Here is a 21,200-nt window from a genome sequence, read left to right on the forward strand (position 1 = left end):
CTTATTTGTCACGTTGGAGGCAGTTCTTTGCTGAAGGTGCTAGGAAATGTCACAAGCTGACATAAATACAAGGATCCAAATATTCCAGCACATCTTCTTACTTAAAAATAGAATCTTTATTGAGAAATCTTCATTAAAAAATCCAAAAGCAGGATACAGGTTAAAAAACCATGGTGAAGACAGGGTTAGTTGCCTTTATACACTCACTGGCCACTTTATTAGGTACACCATGCTAGTAAGGGGTTGGACCCCCTTTTGCCTTCAGAACTGCCTCAATTCTTCGTGGCAGAGATTCAACAAGGTGCTGGAAGCATTCCTCAGAGATTTTGGACCATATTGACATGATGGCATCACACAGTTGGCGCAGATTTGTCGGCTGCACATCCCTGATGCGAATCTCCCGTTCCACCACATCCCAAAGATGCTCTATTGGATTGAGATCTGGTGACTGAGGAGGCCATTTGAGTACAGTAAACTCATTGTCATGTTCAAGAAACCAATCTGAGATGATTCGAGCTTTAGGACATGGCGCATTATCCTGCTGAAAGTAGCCATCAGATGTTGGGTACATTGTGGTCATAAAGGGATGGACATGGTCAGCAACAATACTCAGGTAGGCTGTGGCGTTGCAACGATGCTCAATTGGTACCAAGGGGCCCAAAGAGTGCCCAGAAAAAATTCCCCACACCATGACACCACCACCACCAGCCTGAACCGTTGATACAAGGCAGGATGGATCCATGCTTTCATGTTGTTTACGCCAAATTCTGACCCTACCATCCGAATGTCGCAGCAGAAATCGAGACTCATCAGACCAGGCAACGTTTTTCCAATCTTCTACTGTCCAATTTCGATGAGCTTGTGCAAATTGTAGCCTCAGTTTCCTGTTCTTAGCTGAGAGGAGTGGTACCCAGTGTGGTCTTCTGCTGCTGTAGCCCATCTGCCTCAAAGTTCGACGCACTGTGCGTTCAGAGATGCTCTTCTGGCCACCTTGGTTGTAACGGGTGGCAATTTGAGTCACTGTTGCCTTTCTATCAGCTCGAACCAGTCTGCCCATTCTCCTCTGACCTCTGGCATCAACATGGCATTTCCGGCCACAGAACTGCCGCTCCCTGGATTTTTTTTCTTTTTCGGACCATTCTCTGTAAACCCTAGAGATGGTTGTGCGTGAAAATCCCAGTAGATCAGCAGTTTCTGAAATTCTCAGACCAGCCCTTCTGGCACCAACAATCATGCCACGTTCAAAGGCACTCAAATCACCTTTCTTCCCCATACTGATGCTCGGTTTGAACTGCAGGAGATTGTCTTGACCATGTCTACATGCCTAAATGCACTGAGTTGCCGCCATGTGATTGGCTGATTAGAAATTAAGTCTTAACACACAGTTGGACAGGTGTACCTAATAAAGTGGCCAGTGAGTGTAGATGGTTTGATGGTACTTTTTGCAAGTATATGATTTTTTGAGTTTATTAGCGGTTCACATTGAGTTAATTCATCAGGTGCATACTGATTTGTCTTCAGTTCCTAGCGCAGGATATATGGTTGGGAATTTCTAGTATGTGGTCATTATGAGTAAGACTCTGTCGAGTCGAAACGCATAAATGCCTGTCTTCACCATGGTTTTTTAACCTGTATCCTGCTTTTGGATTTTTTAATGAAGATTTCTCAATAAAGATTCTATTTTTAAGTAAGAAGAGGTGCTGGAATATTTGGATCCTTATAGGGAGCGCATTGTATAAAGAGTCAGACAGCTCTCACAGAGTTCCTCCAGTGCCTGCTGGAGACAGAAAGGGCTCATACTCACATGCGAGAAACTCGGACGAGTCTCACTCGTCAATACCCGGCACTGCCGCCAGCACTCAAGACCGGAGCGTTCAGCTGCTTAGAAATACATGCAGCTGAGCGCTCCGGTCCCGAGTGCCGGCGTCAGTGCCGGGTATTGACGAGTGAGACTCGTCCGAGTTTCTCGCATGTGAGTATGAGCCCAAATAATGAGACCTGTAAAAAAAAAAAATGGAGCTCCGACTCCTCTACATATGTTGTAATTGTTGGTCTGCGAGCCCCCTTAATTGTTAAGGTTCTCTGGTAGAGAATACAGTAGTGTTCACATCCACGCCGCAAATAAATGGGGTTTTCTAACTCCATATTGCAGATTTTCTACAAAATTCCCAGCAAATATGCTATGTATGAATGTAGTCCACAACCAAAAATCAGATATTAACAGTAAATGCAAGGAGATTTTACTTACTATAGTCATCAGTGGTCTGCAGCAGGTTATGAAGGTCTCTGAATTTCTGAAGTGCCCTTTCCAAAAGGACCATGAATTGTTTACCCTCCACAAATTCCTACCAAAGGAAAGAAACAGGAAAGTCATGGACACATCCAGCGGCCCAGGAGGAAAGATGGGGAAGATGGGGAGAATGAGAAAACTGCACAAGTTACAATTAGATGATTCCTTGGTAGAAATCTGATGAGCAGAACTGCTGAAAAATTACAAGTGCCATAATGTCCTACCATCCAAGAGCTGTAATTGCAGGACGAGTAATGTAGTTAAGCAACAAATGGACTCCTACTTAATTACAGGCGGGAGACGCCCTAATGGAGAAGATAAGGATCGTCTAATAAAAAACCCTCCAAAGAAAGTAACAAATGTGTCAATAGGAAACGAGTTCCAAAAAATTTGCACCTCCATATCTGGGACTTCTCACAAAGGGGTCCCCAGATTCTGACCCTATCCTGGAGGCCCTCAGAAGTCACATCTAGATTGCAGCGCAGGCTGCACATGTCCATGGCGCTCCTCATTCACCTTTAAGGTATGAAGAATTGGAGCACGAGTGGCCACCTTGTGACCATGGGGTTGGCTAGAGGTAGGGTAGGTTGGGGTGCCAAAGGTAGGACACTAATCTATCAGACATTTATGGCTTTTGCTGTAGATAAATAATAATAAACTGTTTTAAGATTAAAGAGCAGTATCCATTAAGTATTGATTCATTTGTATGAAACGTCCTCATCTTTTTTATAATGAACATATGCAGCGGAGATATGTATTGTGAGGTTTTGAAGAAGCTGATCTGTGTATAATGATGTTCTGCAGCAACTGATCTGGGTGTTATGCTGTTCTGCAGCAGCTGAGATGTGTATGATGATGGTCTGCAGCAGCTGTGGTGAGAATGATGAAGTTCTGCAGCAGCTGAGGTGTGTATTATTATGTCCTTCAGCAGCTGAGGTGTGTATTATGAGGTTCTGCAGCAGCTGAGGTGTGTATTATGAGGTTCTGCAGCAGCTGAGGTGTGTATTATCAGGTTCTGCAGCAGCTGAGGTATGTATTATTATCACAACCAAGTCAGCAATCAACCTAGAGGTGCTGATAAGTTAATGGATTTAAAGGCGCCCCATAACTAACCTTGTAATCCGCACTTAGGGCCTCCACAGACTCCTGAGATTTGTACTTTACTTTCCAAGACTTTAGCTTTGGTCTCCCTTCCTCCAGAAGAGCGAGCACATAGTATCCGGCACTGCGGTAGTCCACAAGAACAATGAAGTTTGATGCCAATATCTTCTCCAACCTTGAACCCAGAAATAGAATTATACAGCAAATATGTTTCTACAGTTTAATGCAATGATTAAGGATGTCTATCTGAAACGCGTTTCCCATAGTCTCCCCTTGGTAGTTGTGACAGTTTTTTGCATATCTTGATCATATTCATGTTTTTATACTAATAAATCCTGATGCTGGAATCCTTGCTCTTTGTACAAAACTATATTTATCCAGTAAATATATTTATACAGTATAAAGAAGGATGTCACCATTTAATAAAACGATATACTGTATATTACGTGGAAGAAATAAATGTCTTCATTCAGGAAACCAGTGGTCGGCTGAAGGAATATTCAGCCCATCTCTTCGTGGTGTACGAGCACCGTCCTTCCATTGAGGAACATTATGGTCAGTGTATACCCAGTCTGCAATGGCAGCCGCAACTGAACAGTACACAGGGTAAGGAAAACTGATGGGTTAGAGTCCCTATAAAAAGTGTCTGAATGGAAGTTTACCGACTGGACTTTCTACTGCCAGTAGTACGGAGTCTCGCCATGAATAAAACTCTCCTACGTAGGTGTCTTAGCATGTAACAATTAAAAAAAAAATATGTTTTGTTTTTCAAAATCATAAAAGAGTATATCCTCCAACACAGGAATAGTTTTGTATGTCTCTCCTTATCCTTCATGGCTGATTCTTCTCGAGTTTTGCATTTTGCTGGCGTCCTCGTCTCCATTGGTAGCATGAGGTGGTACCTGCAGCCCACTCAGGTGGGACAAGTAGTCCTGCTCCTTCAGGATGGCACAATTATACAAGCCAATATAAACAGGTGCCACCTATGAGCAGCTACCTCCATATACAAATATCAAAGCATTGACATGCTTTAGCACTACAGAGTGCAACTTTTTTTTGTTTATTGTATATGGAGGTAGATGCTCCTAGTTGGCACCTGTTCACATTAGCTTGGAAGTGCCAGTCAGTCTTTTTGTCGTTGTATATTAGCGTTCTGACCAAGGACTCCGCCCTTCAGCATGTGGTGGTTTTTACTTGCAGCAAGGTCCCACCTACCCATAAAATCAGACTTGTAGGAGAGTTTTTCACATCTACCCAGGAATTCAGACTTAAGTCTTAGAGAGGTATTCACATTAGACATGTTAGGAACCATCAATTTTGAGACCACCTTGTCGTTGGTTGATGGGCATGCCTGAATTGGCCAAATTATGTGCTAAGTGTCTCAATTTTTCCTAGTATCCAGAAGCCGTATTGCTATTCATATATTTCACATTAACGTGCTTTAAAACTACAGAGGGCAACTTTTTTTGTTTATTATTAATATTTCTATAAGCCATCACAAGAAGCTTTGACGTGTTTCTCAGCACAATGTCAAGAGCAGATAGCAGGGCACGGGCCGTTACATGCGAAGAGTTGGACTGCGCTGTAGAAGAGCATCAACCCAGCAGCAGGACATTGCCAGAGACCTATAGAATGACCTCCAGCGCGCTATTGGCTTGCATGTTTTTACAGACTTCATGATGGTAGTGTAATGCAGCCAGGGTGGTAGTTGTGGCAACAAGCTGTAATGGTCCCACACCCTGGCTCCCCACAGATGAAACACAAAGTCTTTTCTGTAGTGTGTGCGTGCAGCAGGGTACTCAATTAAATTGCTGGAGTCCTCTCGGTCTCTGTCACTCCAGCTTCATGTTCCCAGGTACCATATAACACTGCAGAGTCACAGTCCTTTTCAAACAGTTCAACTTTACTGATAATATGGGTACTCATCCCTTTGGCAGCACAATTCACACAGAGTCGAATATCCTGCACTTTCCCTGCTTCCGGGCAGACTCCATTCACTCTATATCCTCTCCTTCTGTTCTCACGGCAATTCCGGCCATCTCTGTGGACAATCTGTCTCTCATCTGTACTTTCTGCGTCACCAGCTCCCTGTCAGCCCCTCGTCCGGTTCCAATCAGAAAAGGTGACCCCGGATCTGTCCTGAGGATGATTCTGTTGAGCTGGTGCCCGACTGCAGTATTTCTCCAGCCTGGGGCGCCTTCCTGCCATAGCAGCTTTATCATCATGGCCTGCAACTGTGCTCCACTGCTTCTCACATGCCCTGGCCTGGGCAATGGTGCCCAGGCTTCTGCCTCTAATCAGGAAGTCCTTCTTGTTAGGCGTCGGATTCCTGGCACTGCACAGCGGGAATCCAGAAACAGACATCCTGCGGTCTCCCATTCTTCCTCAACCGCTCCGGGTGTTGCTCAGCAAACAAGGTGAGCCAGGCTTGCTGCTCAGACTCGCTCTGGCAGCCTGGATGTTGCTGCCACCTCTGGTGCAGCAATGGCAGCGCAACCTGCTTTGCAGGGAACCGCTCCTGAGGCTAAGTCCTCATGCCGTGCTACTGGGCATGCCCGCAACTTGACCTCTCACTGGAGAGCAGGGGTCACATGCTCAGGTCCTGCGTCGGATCTGATTGGTCCTTCCCAAGCTAATGGAAGGTTCCGGAAGCGCATCGCTATAAAAAGCCCGCATGGCGGCTCGGCGATGCGCTAGTGTAGACTTATCTTGCTATGTGTGTGAATGGTGACAGATGCATGGACTGGTGGCTGACTCATTATGAAACCCCTTCCCTCGGATAATACGATTGGTGACAGAGTGTGTTCTTAGGTCAGCACCAGGTAGAGGCAAGCTACGCCACAGTGCTCCTTCGCCTACACTAGCGTCCGTCGGTGCCCGGTCCTCGGCGCCGACGCTTGCGGCTATAGTTGCCGCTGCGCTGCATTAACAGCAGCTATTGGTGTTCGCGGCTGCGACGCCACACGCTGACTCCTGTGACAGTAAAAGGGCCAGCACCTTTGTATATATTTCTGGCAAGCGACTCTGTGTCTGAACAGAGCCGCTCCTAGCGTTCGGGTGACGTTAACCCGTGCGCACTACTTCACCTTCTGGTGCATCTGCCATTGCCCAGCAGCGGTCTTACCAACTACCGCACGGTGGACCCCGGGCGGCGAACGCACCTATTATTATTTTATATCTGGTGCGTTCCGCCGACCATAACATTACACTACCGCCAGGGTCTGGCTGGCAATGGCAGACGTGCAGCAGCTGCAGCGCTACATTCGGCAGCTGGAGAGCAGGTTGGCGGCTATCGAGAGCACCAACTCAGCTGCGAATGCTGCGCTAGCTGCCGCCCAGACGGTCGCTGAGGCCGTCTTACGTGTACCCACACTCTTGCCCTCGCCGACAATCTCTTCCCTCCCGCTCCCCGATAAGTTTTCGGGTGAAAGCGCCACCTATAGGGGATTCGTCAGTCAGTGCTCCATTCACCTGGAGTTGCTGGCTGCACGGTTTCCTACAGAGCGGGCTAAGGTGGGCTTCATTGTCTCCTTATTGTCTGGCCGGGCATTGCAGTGGGCCACGCCATTGTGGGAACGTGATGATCCTGTGGTTCAGGGGCCTGCTCAGTTCCTCGCGGCTCTGAAGCAGGTCTTCTTAGGACCACGGGTCACGCACGATACGGCTCTCCAACTGTTGTCGTTAACACAAGGGTCACTCTCGGTTAGCCATTATGCTGTCCGGTTTCGGACATTGGCTTCCGAATTGGAGTGGCCGGACAAAGTATTAGTCCCAGTGTTCTGGAGAAGCCTAGTTGAGCACGTCAAGGATGCTCTAGCTACCCGAGATATTCCCACAACTCTGGAGGAATTGATCGCCGTCTCCACCCGTATTGATCTCCGGTTCACGGAGCGCGGGTTGGAGAGGACTTTATCCAGACGTAAAATTAACCTGGCTCCCACCTTTACCGAACCGCTGAGCCATTCCGCACAGGAGTCTCCCTCCACCGAGCCCATGGAGGTATCTCGCACCGGCACTAAGCCACGTCAGGTGCGGGGCTCCGTGCGCTGTTATCACTGCCAACACTTTGGCCACACGGCTGGCACATGTCCTCAGCGGCCGAAGGGACGACCCCGTTCCATGGTTGTAGGTGGTGGCCAGTCCCAGATGGAGTCCTTTTCACCTAAGCCGGTATTCCGGGGTACCCTAGATAACGGTTCCTCCACCTGGGAGGCAGAGGTCACTCTGGATTCCGGGGCCGAGGGGAACTTTATGTCCTCGAGTTTTGCCCAGAGTCACACTATCCCTCTGGTATTACTCCCACAACCTCTGACCATCAGGGTGGTGGATGGGGCACCATTGCTGTCTCGAGTGACCCATCAGACGGTCCCACTCGGTCTCGCCATGTCCCCCTCACATCGGGAGACCCTGTCCATGCTTATTATGCCTCATGGCATCGATCAGGTACTCCTTGGGGTTCCCTGGCTTCGTTGTCACTCCCCTCACATTGATTGGGCTTCGGGGAGAATATTGGGCTGGAGCAAGGACTGCGAGGGTAGGTGTCTCAGGGACAGTCTTCAGGTAGCGTCTACGGAGCTGCCTACAGACCTCTCCACGCTCCCTGAACCTTACCATCAATATGCGGACGTCTTCTCTAAGAAGTCCGCGGAGACACTCCCGCCGCACCGTCCCTATGACTGCCCGATTGACCTCCTGCCAGGCACAGAACCTCCTCGAGGTTGTGTTTACCCATTATCTCTCCCGGAGACGGAGGCAATGTCCCAATACATCCGGGAGAACCTGGCACGGGGCTTTATCAGGAAGTCGGTGTCACCGGCCGGGGCAGGCTTCTTCTTCGTTCAGAAGAAGAGCGGAGAGTTACGCCCTTGCATCGACTACCGGGGTCTCAATGCCATCACGGTAAAGAATAAGTACCCTCTCCCGTTGATCTCCGAGTTGTTCGACAGGTTGCGTGGGGCGCGACTCTTTACTAAGCTAGATCTACGAGGGGCATACAACCTGATTCGTATTCGCGAGGGAGACGAGTGGAAGACAGCTTTTAATACTCGGAATGGCCATTATGAATATCTGGTCATGCCCTTCGGCCTTTGTAATGCGCCCGCTGTCTTCCAGGACTTCGTCAACGACGTCTTCCGTGACATGCTTTCTACCTCGGTGGTGGTCTATCTGGATGACATCCTCATCTTTTCGCCAGATTTGCCCACCCACCGGAAAGATGTCTGCAGGGTATTTGACCGCCTACAGGCGAATTCCCTGTTCGCCAAGCTCGAGAAGTGTCAGTTCGAGCAGGAGTCCTTGCCATTTCTGGGCTACGTCATCTCGGCCCAGGGGTTGGCTATGGATCCGGCCAAGCTGCAAGCAGTTATGGACTGGCAGGAACCCCATTCTCTTAAAGCGGTGCAGCGCTTTTTAGGGTTCGTTAACTATTATCGCCAGTTTATACCCTACTTTTCCACCCTGGTAGCTCCTTTGGTTGCTCTCACGAAAAAAGGAGCTAATCCTAAGGCGTGGACCGAACAGGTTTCTAAGGCCTTTTCCTCCGTAAAGGCCCACTTTGCAGGCGCTCCCATTTTACACCGTCCCGATGTGGATAAGCCGTTTATCCTTGAGGTAGACCCTTCTTCCGTCGGTGCAGGAGCAGTCCTTTACCAAAAGGATGCTCAAGGTCGGAAGCATCCCTGCGTCTTCTATTCTAAGACCTTCTCACCGGTGGAGAAAAATTACTCCATCGGCGACAGGGAGCTGCTGGCCATGAAATTGGCTTTTTCCGAGTGGAGACATCTCCTGGAGGGAGCCCGGTTCCCCTTTCAGGTCTTCACGGACCATAAAAACCTGGTCTATCTTCAGACGGCCCAACGCCTGAATTCCCGTCAGGCCAGGTGGTCGCTCTTCCTTTCTCGCTTCCGCTTCACCCTACACTACCTCTCCGGGGAGAAGAACGTCCGAGCAGATGCCCTCTCATGCTCGGTGGTCTCAGCGGAGGAGGGAGAAGCGGAGCCTCGGTTAATTCTCCCTCCGGAGAGTTTTACGACCGTGGCTCCTATCGCTCTCGAGTCGGTACCGCCAGGCAAGACCTTAGTGCCCCCTCGGCTACGGCCAGAGGTTCTTGCCTGGGCACATGCCTCCAGGCTAGGTGGCCATTTTGGTAATAAACGGACCACCAAACTCCTGGCAAGGTCATATTGGTGGCCGCATATGGCTCGAGACGTCAAGGCATACGTGAAAGCATGCGTCTCGTGTGCCCGGAACAGGCCCTCTAGACAGAGGCCGGCGGGGCTCTTGTTTCCCCTGCCAGTAGCGGATAGACCATGGGAAATGGTGGGCATGGACTTTATAGTTGGCCTGCCCAAGTCCAGTGGCAGTACGGTCATCTGGGTGGTTACCGACCATTTTTCCAAAATGGTACATCTGGTGCCACTCGCACGCCTACCCTCCACCCGAGGTTTGGCCGTCCTGTTCATTAAGCATGTATTCCGTTTACATGGTATGCCGGACAAAATCGTAAGTGACCGAGGTCCCCAGTTTGCGTCTCGTTTTTGGAGGGAGCTCTGCAGCTTACTCAGCATCGAGCTAAATCTGTCTTCCGCCTACCATCCCGAGTCGAATGGCTTGGTCGAAAGGGCCAATCAGACCTTGGTCACCTATCTACGACATTTTGTCTCTGCCAGGCAGGATGACTGGGCATCCTTGCTGCCTTGGGCTGAGTTTGCCCTAAACAATGCGGTGGCCGATTCCACTGGTCAGACGCCCTTTCTCCTAAATTATGGTCAACACCCTCGCGTCCCTGTCCCAATGCCGGTGTCCTCCGCTGACTCCAGGGTGGCAGACTGGGCAGTGGAGGCCCGGGACATTTGGGATCGCACGCAGGATGCTATCCGGGCATCTAAAGAAAGGATGAGGGCGTCCGCCGACACGCATCGGCGACCCGCACCAAGCTTCTCCCCTGGCGACATGGTGTGGCTCTCCACCCGGAATATCAAACTGCGGGTCGAGTCTCCCAAATTCGCACCACGTTACATTGGACCGTTCAAGGTCCTCGAGCGACTTAGCTCAGTGGTCTACCTGGCTCTTCCTCCACATTTGGCCATATCGGACGTGTTTCATGTGTCCCTCCTCAAACCAGTTCACATGGTCCGGTTTTCTGAACCATCCACCGGGTCATCAGACTTATCGTCTGACGAGTTTGAGGTTAACGCCATCGTGCGGCGCAGGTTTGTCCGTGGCAAAAAGTTTTATTTGGTGGACTGGAAGGGTCATGGTCCCGAGGCTCGGACCTGGGAGCCGGTGGAGAACATTCATGCACCGCTCCTGATCGCGGCTTTTGAGCGCAGTGAGGCTCAGAGGGGAGGGGGCGGGGTAATGTTAGGCGTCGGATTCCTGGCACTGCACAGCGGGAATCCAGAAACAGACATCCTGCGGTCTCCCATTCTTCCTCAACCGCTCCGGGTGTTGCTCAGCAAACAAGGCGAGCCAGGCTTGCTGCTCAGACTCGCTCTGGCAGCCTGGATGTTGCTGCCACCTCTGGTGCAGCAATGGCAGCGCAACCTGCTTTGAAGGGATCCGCTCCTGAGGCTAAGTCCTCATGCCGTGCTACTGGGCATGCCCGCAACTTGACCTCTCACTGGAGAGCAGGGGTCACATGCTTAGGTCCTGCGTCGGATCTGATTGGTCCTTCCCAAGCTAATGGAAGGTTCCGGAAGCGCATCGCTATAAAAAGCCCGCAGGGCGGCTCGCCGATGCGCTAGTGTAGACTTATCTTGCTATGTGTGTGAATGGTGACGGATGCATGGACTGGTGGCTGACTCATTTTGAATCCCCTTCCCTCAGATAATACGATTGGTGACAGAGTGTGTTCTTAGGTCAGCACCAGGTAGAGGCAAGCTACGCCACAGTGCTCCTTCGCCTACACTAGCGTCCGTCGGTGCCCGGTCCTCGGCGCCGACGCTTGCGGCTATAGTTGCCGCTGCGCTGCATTAACAGCAGCTATTGGTGTTCGCGGCTGCGACGCCACACGCTGACTCCTGTGACGATAACAGGGCCAGCACCTTTGTATATATTTCTGGCAAGCGACTCTGTGTCTGAACAGAGCCGCTCCTAGCGTTCGGGTGACGTTAACCCGTGCGCACTACTTCACCTTCTGGTGCATCTGCCATTGCCCAGCAGCGGTCTTACCAACTACCGCACGGTGGACCCCGGGCGGCGAATGCACCTCTTATTATTTTATATCTGGTGCGTTCCGCCGACCATAACACTTCTCCTATAAACCTGTGGCTCTGCCCTGCCCCCTGGCTCCTCCCAGCTGCTTAACACTTATGTTGCCTGTACCTTACTAACATTTCCATCTATTCTATACTATTCTATCTCTATGTTGCCCCCCTCTATTCTAATCCCCTATGGTCCTATACTATCCCTAAGCTTAAGCACAATACATAACAAATACACCACATTACAGTACATGACAACAACATTATGAAACCGCACATTACATGAATAAGCAATGAGGTGCCGCATGCAATCCTGAGAGCAGCCACTAAGGGAGAGGAGGCACGTGAGGGTTCGCTTCACCTCCTTACAGTGGCACAAGAGCCTTACATCCTTAGTGAGACCTGTGTTCACAGACACCACCTTACAGCTTGATTGTCATTCGCCAGAGAACATCAAAATTGGCAGGTACACCATTGGTGTCCCATTCTTTTCACAGATGAGACAGATAAGAACAAGCTCAAAACTAGCATGTAACTAACAAGAGTCTGGAGACGTTGTGGTGAACGTTATGCTTCTTGCAACATCATCCAGTATGACCAGTTTGGTGGCGGGTTGGTGGTGGTCTGGGGACACAAATACTCAGAGGGTCGCAAAAACCTCCACATGATAGCCCAAGGTACCCATAGCCCAAGGCAACCTCATGCTATTAGGATGAAACCTTCAGTCATTGTCAGATCTTACAAGGTGCGGTGGGCGTTGGGTTCTTCTTGGAGCAGGACAATGCCGGCCTCATAAGGCCAGAGTATTTTGACAGTTCCTGGATGATGAACACATTGATACCATGGACTTGACCTCACATTCCCCAGAACTGAGAACCACTGGGACATTATATTTCAGTGGATTAGAAGGCTCCAAATCACACCACAGACAGACCAGGAGCCACTGGTGCCCAGACCTGGGTCTTGGAGGGGACCCCAATACACCATCTGCAATCCTGTCAGACATTGCAATCACAGAAAGGCTTGTGGGGCCATACACAGTAACTATTCACATAGTTGCCATGATGAAATTCACACAAATTTGTGGTGTCAATGTATAGCTTTGATTGTCGGGGTGATTTGGATCCAACCCGCAGTTCTTTGACAATTTCATTTTATTGATCAATGATTTTGTTCTCAACAAATAAGGAGATTTTTGTGTACTCACCGTAAAATCTCTTTCTCTTAGCCTCTAATTGGGGGACACAGAACCATGGGTGTTATGCTGCTGTCCACTAGTAGGCGACACTATGCATAATCAGAAAAAGATTAACTATGGCTCCTCCTCTGCAGTATACACCCCTGGACGGTGTGATACCGGCCGAAAGAGGAGAATTGTTAAGGCGGTAAGCCTCTTGTATGGTGGACTTGATCCACCTGGCAAGGGTAGCTTTGGAAGCCGGCAGACCCTTGCGAACGCCCTCCGGAAGAAGGAAAAGGGAATCAGACTTCCGGAAGGGTGAAGTCCTAGACACGTATATACGCAATGCCCTGACGAGGTCAAGCGTATGCAGAGCCTTCTCCACTCTATGAACCAGAACAGGGCAAAGGGACGGCAGTGAAATTTCCTCATTCAGGTGGAAGTTGGACACAACCTTCGGAAGGAAGGATGGTACTGTACAGAGAACCACCTTGTCCTGGTGAAAGGCTAGGAAGGGCCATCTGCAGAAGAGTGCTGACAATTCAGACATCCTGCGTAGCGAGGTGATTGCCACTAGAAAAACCACCTTCTGTGACAGAATGCGGAGTGGGTCTTCCTTAAGGGGTTCGAAAGGTGGTGCCTGCAATGCTGTCAGGACCAGGTGGAGGTCCCACGTTTCCAGTGGACGTCTGTAGGGGGGAACTAATCGTGAAACTCCCTGGAGAAAAGTCCTTACTTGCGGCTTTTTAGCAATACGCCTTTGGAAAAGCAAAAACTGGAGAAGGCTGACGCCGTCCAGGGGTGTATACTGCAGAGGAGGAGCCATAGTTAATCTTTTTCAGATTACGCATAGTGTCGCCTCCTAGTGGACAACAGCATAACACCCATGGTTCTGTGTCCCCCAATGAGGCGACAGAGTAAGGACAATTTCTCAGTAAAGAGTATCATCTTGAATCTTTCATTTATGGAGATCCAATATAACTCTATGGGTGCGAATGAAGCATTGGACTGCACTCGGATGTCATCAGAGTTCAGTCCGATTGCCGCGGACACAGAGATAAAGAAGAACTTAAGTTTTCACACCTGTGCAGCTATTCTCTCATGTGAGAGAATCGGATCACACTGACATGACGCTCAGATCAAACTCTGTGAGAGTCATGTCAGCTTGACACCGGCCTAAGACCTCATTTACACATCCGTGTTTAAACTTGTACGTGAAAAAATGGTGACAGTATCATCAGTGTGTCCACAGATCCATATGTCCGTTTTTATCATCAGTGTTTTTCATGGAAGGAGAAAGAAAGAAATGACAAGTATTCTCCTATACTTTGCAATGTTAAATACAGATTGTTCATGGGGATGTCATCAGTGTGCTGTACGTGTTTTTCACGGACCCATAGACTTGTATTGGCCCTTGTCATCTGTGCTGCTGAAAACAAAGGATGTGAATACCACCATAGACTATAAATGGAATGTGCGATATCTGTAAAAAAAAAATGGATACAACATGTACTGGAATTACGGATGTGTGAATGAGGCCTAAGGAGCAATTTATCTGGCAAAATCTTTGATGGTCACGTTACAAGTTCTTTTATGACTACTTTAAACTATGCCCTATGTGACAATAATCATAAAAGACGCCCTCTGTAAAGCATGTCAGGTCAAACAAGGGTAATCACAGACATAAAGCAGAGCTTGTACCTAGTTTTCATCTCTTCTGTCTTATCAGTGGGCACAATTATGACGCCTTTATCGTCTACATTCTTAAAGGATCCAAGCCTCTCCATGTGGTTTCTGGCATCAACTATTAAAGCCTGGAGAGATAATGAGAACGAAGTTAGAGATTAATTTTTAAGCCAAACATATGTATCAGGAGGCCCCCATACATAGCAGATGGTGGTCTATTTCTGCTGAAATCAGTGAAGTAGTGTTCTCCAAGATGGTTGAATACAATAGATGTTTTTGGTTCCTCGTACCCTTTCTCGCTCTAACCTTCATAACTGCCATGATTTGATAATAACAATGCTACCACAAACAATTTCGCACCTTGAAGGCTTCTGACAAAGCCCGGAGTAGAGACATTGTATTGTAATGAGAGCCGGATTCAGGTAAAGCCTGGGACATCAAAGTTTCAACTTCCGTCAGCCATGTCTCAATACTACCCAGAGGTGGAGGTAAACTCCGATCCAGCTGCATCTTCCATGCTGCAATCTGTATAAGAAGAGCCGACAGAGAATACAGAGAAAAGTAACGAGCGCCTTATTAAATTCCATATTCCCATAGAGGTCTCCCCCTTCCTCATCAATGTCTGGTCTTAATTCATTGGCCTATCCAGAATTGGACAAGGCTGCCATATATAGCATCCCTGCTTTCCATTTTGTGACCTCAATAATTAGCTCTCAAAGATCACAATTGAGGTATTCCCTCCAGGGGAACTTGCAGATTGGTGAGGGTCATTGGTGGTCCAAACCACACATATGTACTTGGCCGTCTATAGGACTATCGGAGATGGCCAAATACAGCTTTTGGCTATTACGGCATTCACATGCAGCCACCACTCAATTCTGATGGGCGTAGCTGGGGGTCCCAGTGTTTGCTCCATTGAAATAACTGGAAACCCTGAAATAGTTTGCATTTCTGCAAATTTCTTGATAAAGGATTGCCTTCACCTTGGCTACTACTATGACACCGTAGGAGCGACAAATCTGCCCCAAGCCTACAGAAGGAATGATTACAGCTGGCTAAAAATTTGTGTCCCCACTTCCAGAAGGAATAACAGCTCTGAAGCACAAACTGCATCTCTAGTAAGTCAGTCAAATATATTTTTGTTGCTGTTTTTTTTTTTTTAATAACAAACTGCACTTAGGGACTAGGATTTTCTAAAAGGGGACAACCACATTTAGGCAAGGTATAAAAAAAGAAAAAAGGAGTGCACAACTTTCAAAACTTGCACATATCCTCATTGTTTATAACTATTGAAAAAATTCATGAGCAGGTCTTTTTTCTTGTGATGGTCACACACATCCCCAAGGAAAATATTAGAGGAAGAAACTCTGGGAAAAATATATAAAAAAAGTGGGATTTACCAGGGTAATTCTTTTAATCTGTGGTCATCTTTGCTATGTACAATTTTTCTCACCTGTGTCGTGATATTTTCAAGCGATTGCTTAATAAGAAGTTGCTCCTCAGCCTGAAGAGTCTCTACCGCTAATCCAGATATGAAGATTCTTTTCTGTTCGTTAAATTTTCTCATAAATAACAGAATTCCCTAAGAAAAAAATAGCAATGATGGATTAGATATTTTCCCGTAATCGAGAATTCATCAGTCTGAAACGTAAGAGATTTTACCTGATATTTTTTCGTATAGGTCTCATCTTTCATTTCAGAAAATAACTTTTTTAGCGTCTGCTCCTGCTCATTCAACCACTCCATTGTTTTATTCACTCGAGCCTACACAGTAAAAAAAAAAATAAATAATCAATTTAATTTCTACAATAAGGGAAGATAAGCAGCAAAATCAGAAAAGAAAATATGAGAAGATTTCCCTAAAATACATGGTAAGAGGGAGAAGAAGGGAGACACAATGGCGTCGGTTTTAAAAATGGCCAAACTCCTTGGGCACTGATAATACACACACACACACACACACACACACACGTCCAAAAATGCCATTTCTGCACCATTATTGTTTGTAACTTTTTGGAAATAAAAATCTCCAGTGTATAGACCTATATCTGTATATGTACCAGCACATTATGCCTGTAAAGAAGAATCTTATAGATGTCTTTTGGTATAAGAAATAAGGAGATTTTTGTGTACTCGCCGTAAAATCTCTTTCTCTTAGCCTTTAATTGGGGGACACAGAACCGTGGGTGTTATGCTGCTGTCCACTAGGAGGCGACACTATGCATAATCTGAAAAAGATTAACTTTGTCTCCTCCTCTGCAGTATACATCCCTGGACGGCGTCAGCCTTCTCCAGTTTTGTGCAAAAGCATTAGGAGGAAAATACCAGAAACATAACCATGCCTGTAAGAAGGCTACTATAAACGAGCTCAAACAACAATATGAGAACCCAACCATAACAACGGCCCGCAAGGGCAACAGGGTGGGAGCTGTGTCCCCGAACTAAAGGCTAAGAGAAAGAGATTTTACGGTGAGTACACAAAAATCTCCTTTACTCTATCGCCTTATTGGGGGAAACAGAACCGTGAGACGTCCCAAAGCAGTCCATGGGCGGGAAGCAGTGGACGAATATTGTGCTGACAGTCCCCTAGACTTGGGGTACTGCCGCCTGCAGGACCCGTCTACCCAGGCTCGCATCCGCTGAGGACTGGGTATGCACTCGGTAGTGTTTTGTAAATGTGTGCAGGCTAGTCCAAGTGGCTGCCTTACACACTTGATGTGCCGAGGCTTGATGCCGAATGGCCCAAGAGGCCCCTACCGCCCGCGTAGAGTGTGCCGTGATACCGGCCTGAAGAGGAGAATTGTTGAGGCAGTAAGCCTCTTGAATGGTGGACTTGATCCACCTAGCAAGGGTGGCTTTGGAAGCTGGTAGGCCCTTGCGAACGCCTTCTGGAAGAAGGAAAAGTGAATCAGACTTCCGGAAAGGAGCAGTCCTAGACCCGTAAACACGCAATGCCCTGACAAGGTCAAGCGTATGCAGAGCCTTCTCCACCCTATGAACGGGAGCCGGGCAAAGGGATGGTAGTGAGATTTCCTCCTTGAGGTGGAAGCTGGACACAACCTTCGGAAGGAAGGATGGGACTGTACGTAGAACCACCTTGTCCTGATGAAAAACCAGGAAGGGTTGTCTGCAGGAAAGAGCTGAAAGTTCAGACACCCTGGGTTGCGAGGTGATCGCCACCAGGAAAACCACTTTCTGTGATAGAAAGCGGAGTGAGACCTCCTTAAGGGGTTCAAAAGGAGGTGACTGTAGTGCTGTCAAGACCAGGTTGAGGTCCCACGTCTCCAACGGACGTTTGTAGGGGGGAACCAATCGGGAAACCCCTTGGAGAAAAGTCTTCACTTGCGGCTTGTTAGCAATACGCCTCTGAAAGAGCACTGAAAGCGCTGACACCTGGCTCTTCAGCGAGCCCAGGGATAGCCCGGCGTCCAGGCCTGACTGAAGGAAACCGAGGACCCTTGGAAGAGAATAGGGGAGTGGGATCTGCCCACGAGATTCGCACCATGTGAAGAAAACCTTCCAGGTACGATAGTAAATCCTGGCTGAAGTTGGCTTTCAAGCCCTGATCATGGTTTTAACGACTTCCGGTGTAAAACCTGCTTGGGTCAAAACCCAGGTCTCAATGGCCACGCCGTCAAATTGAGAGCTCCTGAGTTCTGGTGGAAGAACGGGCCTTGTGACAGAAGGTCGGGACGTGTGGGGAGACGCCAGGGAGCGTCTGCTGTGAGTTGCACGACGTCGGCGTACCATGTACGCCTGGGCCAGTCTGGAGCGATCAGGATGGTGGGAACTCCCTCTTGCTTGATCTTCCTCAGGACTCTGGAGATCAGGGGAAGAGGTGGAAAAATGTACAGAAGCTGGAACTGGGTCCAGTCCTGAATCAGGGCATCTGCTCCGAGCGACCGCGGATCGCGCGTGCTGGCCATGAAATTGGGAACCTTGGCATTGAGATGGGATGCCATTAGATCCACGTCCGGGGGGCCCCAACGATGACAGATGTGAGAGAAAACTTCGGGATGGAGAGACCACTCCCCTGAGTCCATTCCTTGTCGGCTGAGATAGTCGGCTTCCCAGTTGTCCACACCCGAAATGTGGACCGCAGAGAGTACCGACCTCGCATTCTCCGCCCATTGTAGGATACGTGTTACTTCGGTCATCACCTGGATGCTGCGGGTACCGCCTTGATGGTTCACGTATGCCACTGCCGTGGCATTGTCCGACTGTACTCTGATATGAGAGTCTGCTAGCAAGTGATGGAAGGCTTTCAACGCCAGGAAGATGGCCCGAATTTCCAGGATGTTAATGGGCATGGTCGCTTCCATTGGTGACCACCTGCCTTGCGCTCTGTGATGCAGGTGCACCGCGCCCCAACCTATAAGGCTTGCGTCGATGGTCAAAACCTTCCATTGACCGGAGAGAAAGGATTTTCCCCTTGCAAGCGAGGTTGGCTCGAGCCACCAGTGCAGGGACCTCCTGGTTTTTGCTGATAACCGGAACTCCCTGTCGAGGGAGAACGGATTCCTGTCCCAGGACTTGAGGATGGCCAGTTGAAGGGGTCTGAGGTGAAACTGGGCAAACGGTACCGCCTCCATTGCTGCTGCCAACCTGCCAAGTACTCTCATGGCATACCGGAGAGATCTGGGGGACTTGCGGAGGAGTGTGTGAACTCACAGACGGAGAGCCAGTGCCTTGTCTCTGGGGAGAATCACCAGACCCTTGGAGGTGTCGAATAACATCCCCAGGAAGGTCAGAGACTGACTCGAGGTAGTCGAGGACTTCTGTAAATTGACTAACCATCCCAGGCGCCTCAGAGTGTCGATCGTGATCGAGACGTTGACCTCGCAGTCCTTGAGGGTGGGGGCCTTGATGAGAAGGTCGTCCAGGTATGGAACGACTACTATGCCTCTGGAGTGCAGAACGTTCATGGTAGCTGCCATGACCTTTGTAAATGTTCTGGGAGCCGTGGCGAGACCGAACGGGAGGGCCACAAACTGGTTATGGTCTTGGTCGATTGCGAATCTGAGGAACCTCTGATGGGCGGGAGCAATCGGTATATGCAGGTATGCGTCCTGTATGTCTATGGAGGCGAGATATTCTCCTTTTTCCATGGACGCAACGATTGACCGGAGGGATTCCATGCGAAAGTGACGAACTCGAACATACTTGTTGAGTTGCTTGAGGTCTAGTATGGGTCGGACGCTGCCTCCTTTCTTGGGCACCACGAACAGGTTGGAGTAGAACCCTCGGAAGCGCTCTTCTGCTGGGACCGGCACTATGACTCCTGCTTGCAGGAGGGAAGAAACCGCTTGACGGAAGGCCTGAGCTTTGAGCGGGGATTTTGGAGGGACAGAGGGAAAAAACCTGTGCGGTGGGCTGGTAGTAAACTCGATTTTGTATCCTGAAGACACTATTTCCTTGACCCACTTGTCGTCTGTAATAGGCAGCCAGACCTGCTGAAAGAGTAGCAGTCGTCCACCTACAAGTGGGGTGTCTTCCGGAGGGCATGAGTCAAGATGAGGGAAAAGTCTGAGGTTTTCCTCCTTTAGATTTCGCTTGGCTTGCCTTTGACTGCCAGTTCCTGTCCGGCCTCTGTGCCGCACGTGTGTTGTACGACTATGGTTTTGTGCTGGGCGTGAGACGGACCAGCCTGAAGAATTCCGAAAGGATTGGAAACGAGATTGATTACGTCTTTTAAACGTGCGTTTTGGTCTTAGTTGAGGGAGGGAAGTACTTTTGCCCCCGGTAGCATTGGATATCATTGTATCCAGCTTTTCACCGAAAAGACGGCCACTGAAGTACGGGAGATTTGTTAGGGACTTTTTTGAGGCCGCATCCGCTTTCCATTCTCTTAGCCAGAGAATACGCCGGATTGTGATGGCGTTTGATGCTATTGCCGCTACCCCTCTTGCAGAGTCCAACGCTGCATGGACCATGTAATCTGCCACCACTGCAATTTGCACCGCCAGGTCCGCCAGCTGAGGATTTGAGGCTTGTAAACCCTTTTGCAAGAGATCAGCCCAGGCCATGATGGCCTTGGCTGCCCAAACTGAAGCAAATGCGGGAGCCAGAGAGGCACCTGCCGCTTCAAAGATTGAACGAGCCATGCGTTCAGCCTGTCTGTCTGCTGTGCGACACTAAGCAAAACTGGAGAAGGCTGACGCCGTCCAGGAGTGTATACTGCAGAGGAGGAGACAAAGTTAATCTTTTTCAGATTATGCATAGTGTCGCCTCCTAGTGGACAGCAGCATAACACCCACGGTTCTGTGTCCCCCAATAAGGCGACAGAGTAAAATAACAGATGTCTGTGGCTCACTGTTAATGTTTCTGTCTGCCATACCACAGGTCTTAAGTTTCAATCCTGGCAGAAACTAACTACATGAAGAAGTGAAGAATACAATAAATATATAAAAGCAAATCTCCACTGAGAGACACGTGTATGACTTGACCTCTTAGGCCCTATCAGAAAGGCTCCAACTAATTGAAATTTGTAACATCAAGGTCATAGGCCTACATTTATTAATCAACTAAGGAGTTTGTATGTTCTCCCCGTGTTTGCGTGGGTTTCCTCTGTGTACACCGGTTTCCTCCCACACTAGTCTGGACATACTGATAGGAAATTTAGATTCTGAGCCCCATCGGGGACAGTGCCAATAATGCCTGTAAAAGCGCTGTGGAATTAATGACGCTAAATAAATGAGAAAATAAAATAAATAAATAACCCGGTTGTTGCATAAAGTAT

At 48.8% G+C, this 21,200-nt stretch overlaps 1 protein-coding gene across 5 annotated transcripts in view; it reads right to left on the minus strand.

Moving 5' to 3' along the window:
• SYNE2 (spectrin repeat containing nuclear envelope protein 2) overlaps positions 1–21,200 on the minus strand; it is a 553,640-nt gene that overhangs the window by 414,929 nt on the left and 117,511 nt on the right. For 3 of the 5 annotated variants that reach the window (XM_073570820.1, XM_073570828.1, XM_073570812.1), the window contains exons 10-15: positions 16,124–16,225; positions 15,915–16,043; positions 14,822–14,986; positions 14,477–14,589; positions 3,404–3,566; positions 2,249–2,345 (exon numbers count right to left, since the gene is read on the minus strand). In XM_073570820.1, the coding sequence (XP_073426921.1) occupies positions 2,249–2,345; positions 3,404–3,566; positions 14,477–14,589; positions 14,822–14,986; positions 15,915–16,043; positions 16,124–16,225 (769 nt within the window). Of the gene's footprint in view, positions 1–1,804; positions 1,820–2,248; positions 2,346–2,442; positions 2,505–3,403; positions 3,567–14,476; positions 14,590–14,821; positions 14,987–15,914; positions 16,044–16,123; positions 16,226–21,200 lie in introns of those variants that run through there. The other 2 variants (XM_073570838.1, XM_073570845.1) reach the window with 2 other exon arrangements.

Source organism: Dendrobates tinctorius, unplaced genomic scaffold, assembly GCF_039654945.1.
Source record: "Dendrobates tinctorius isolate UK_male_01 unplaced genomic scaffold, ASM3965494v1 ptg000006l, whole genome shotgun sequence".
Taxonomy (NCBI): Eukaryota; Metazoa; Chordata; class Amphibia; order Anura; family Dendrobatidae; genus Dendrobates; species Dendrobates tinctorius.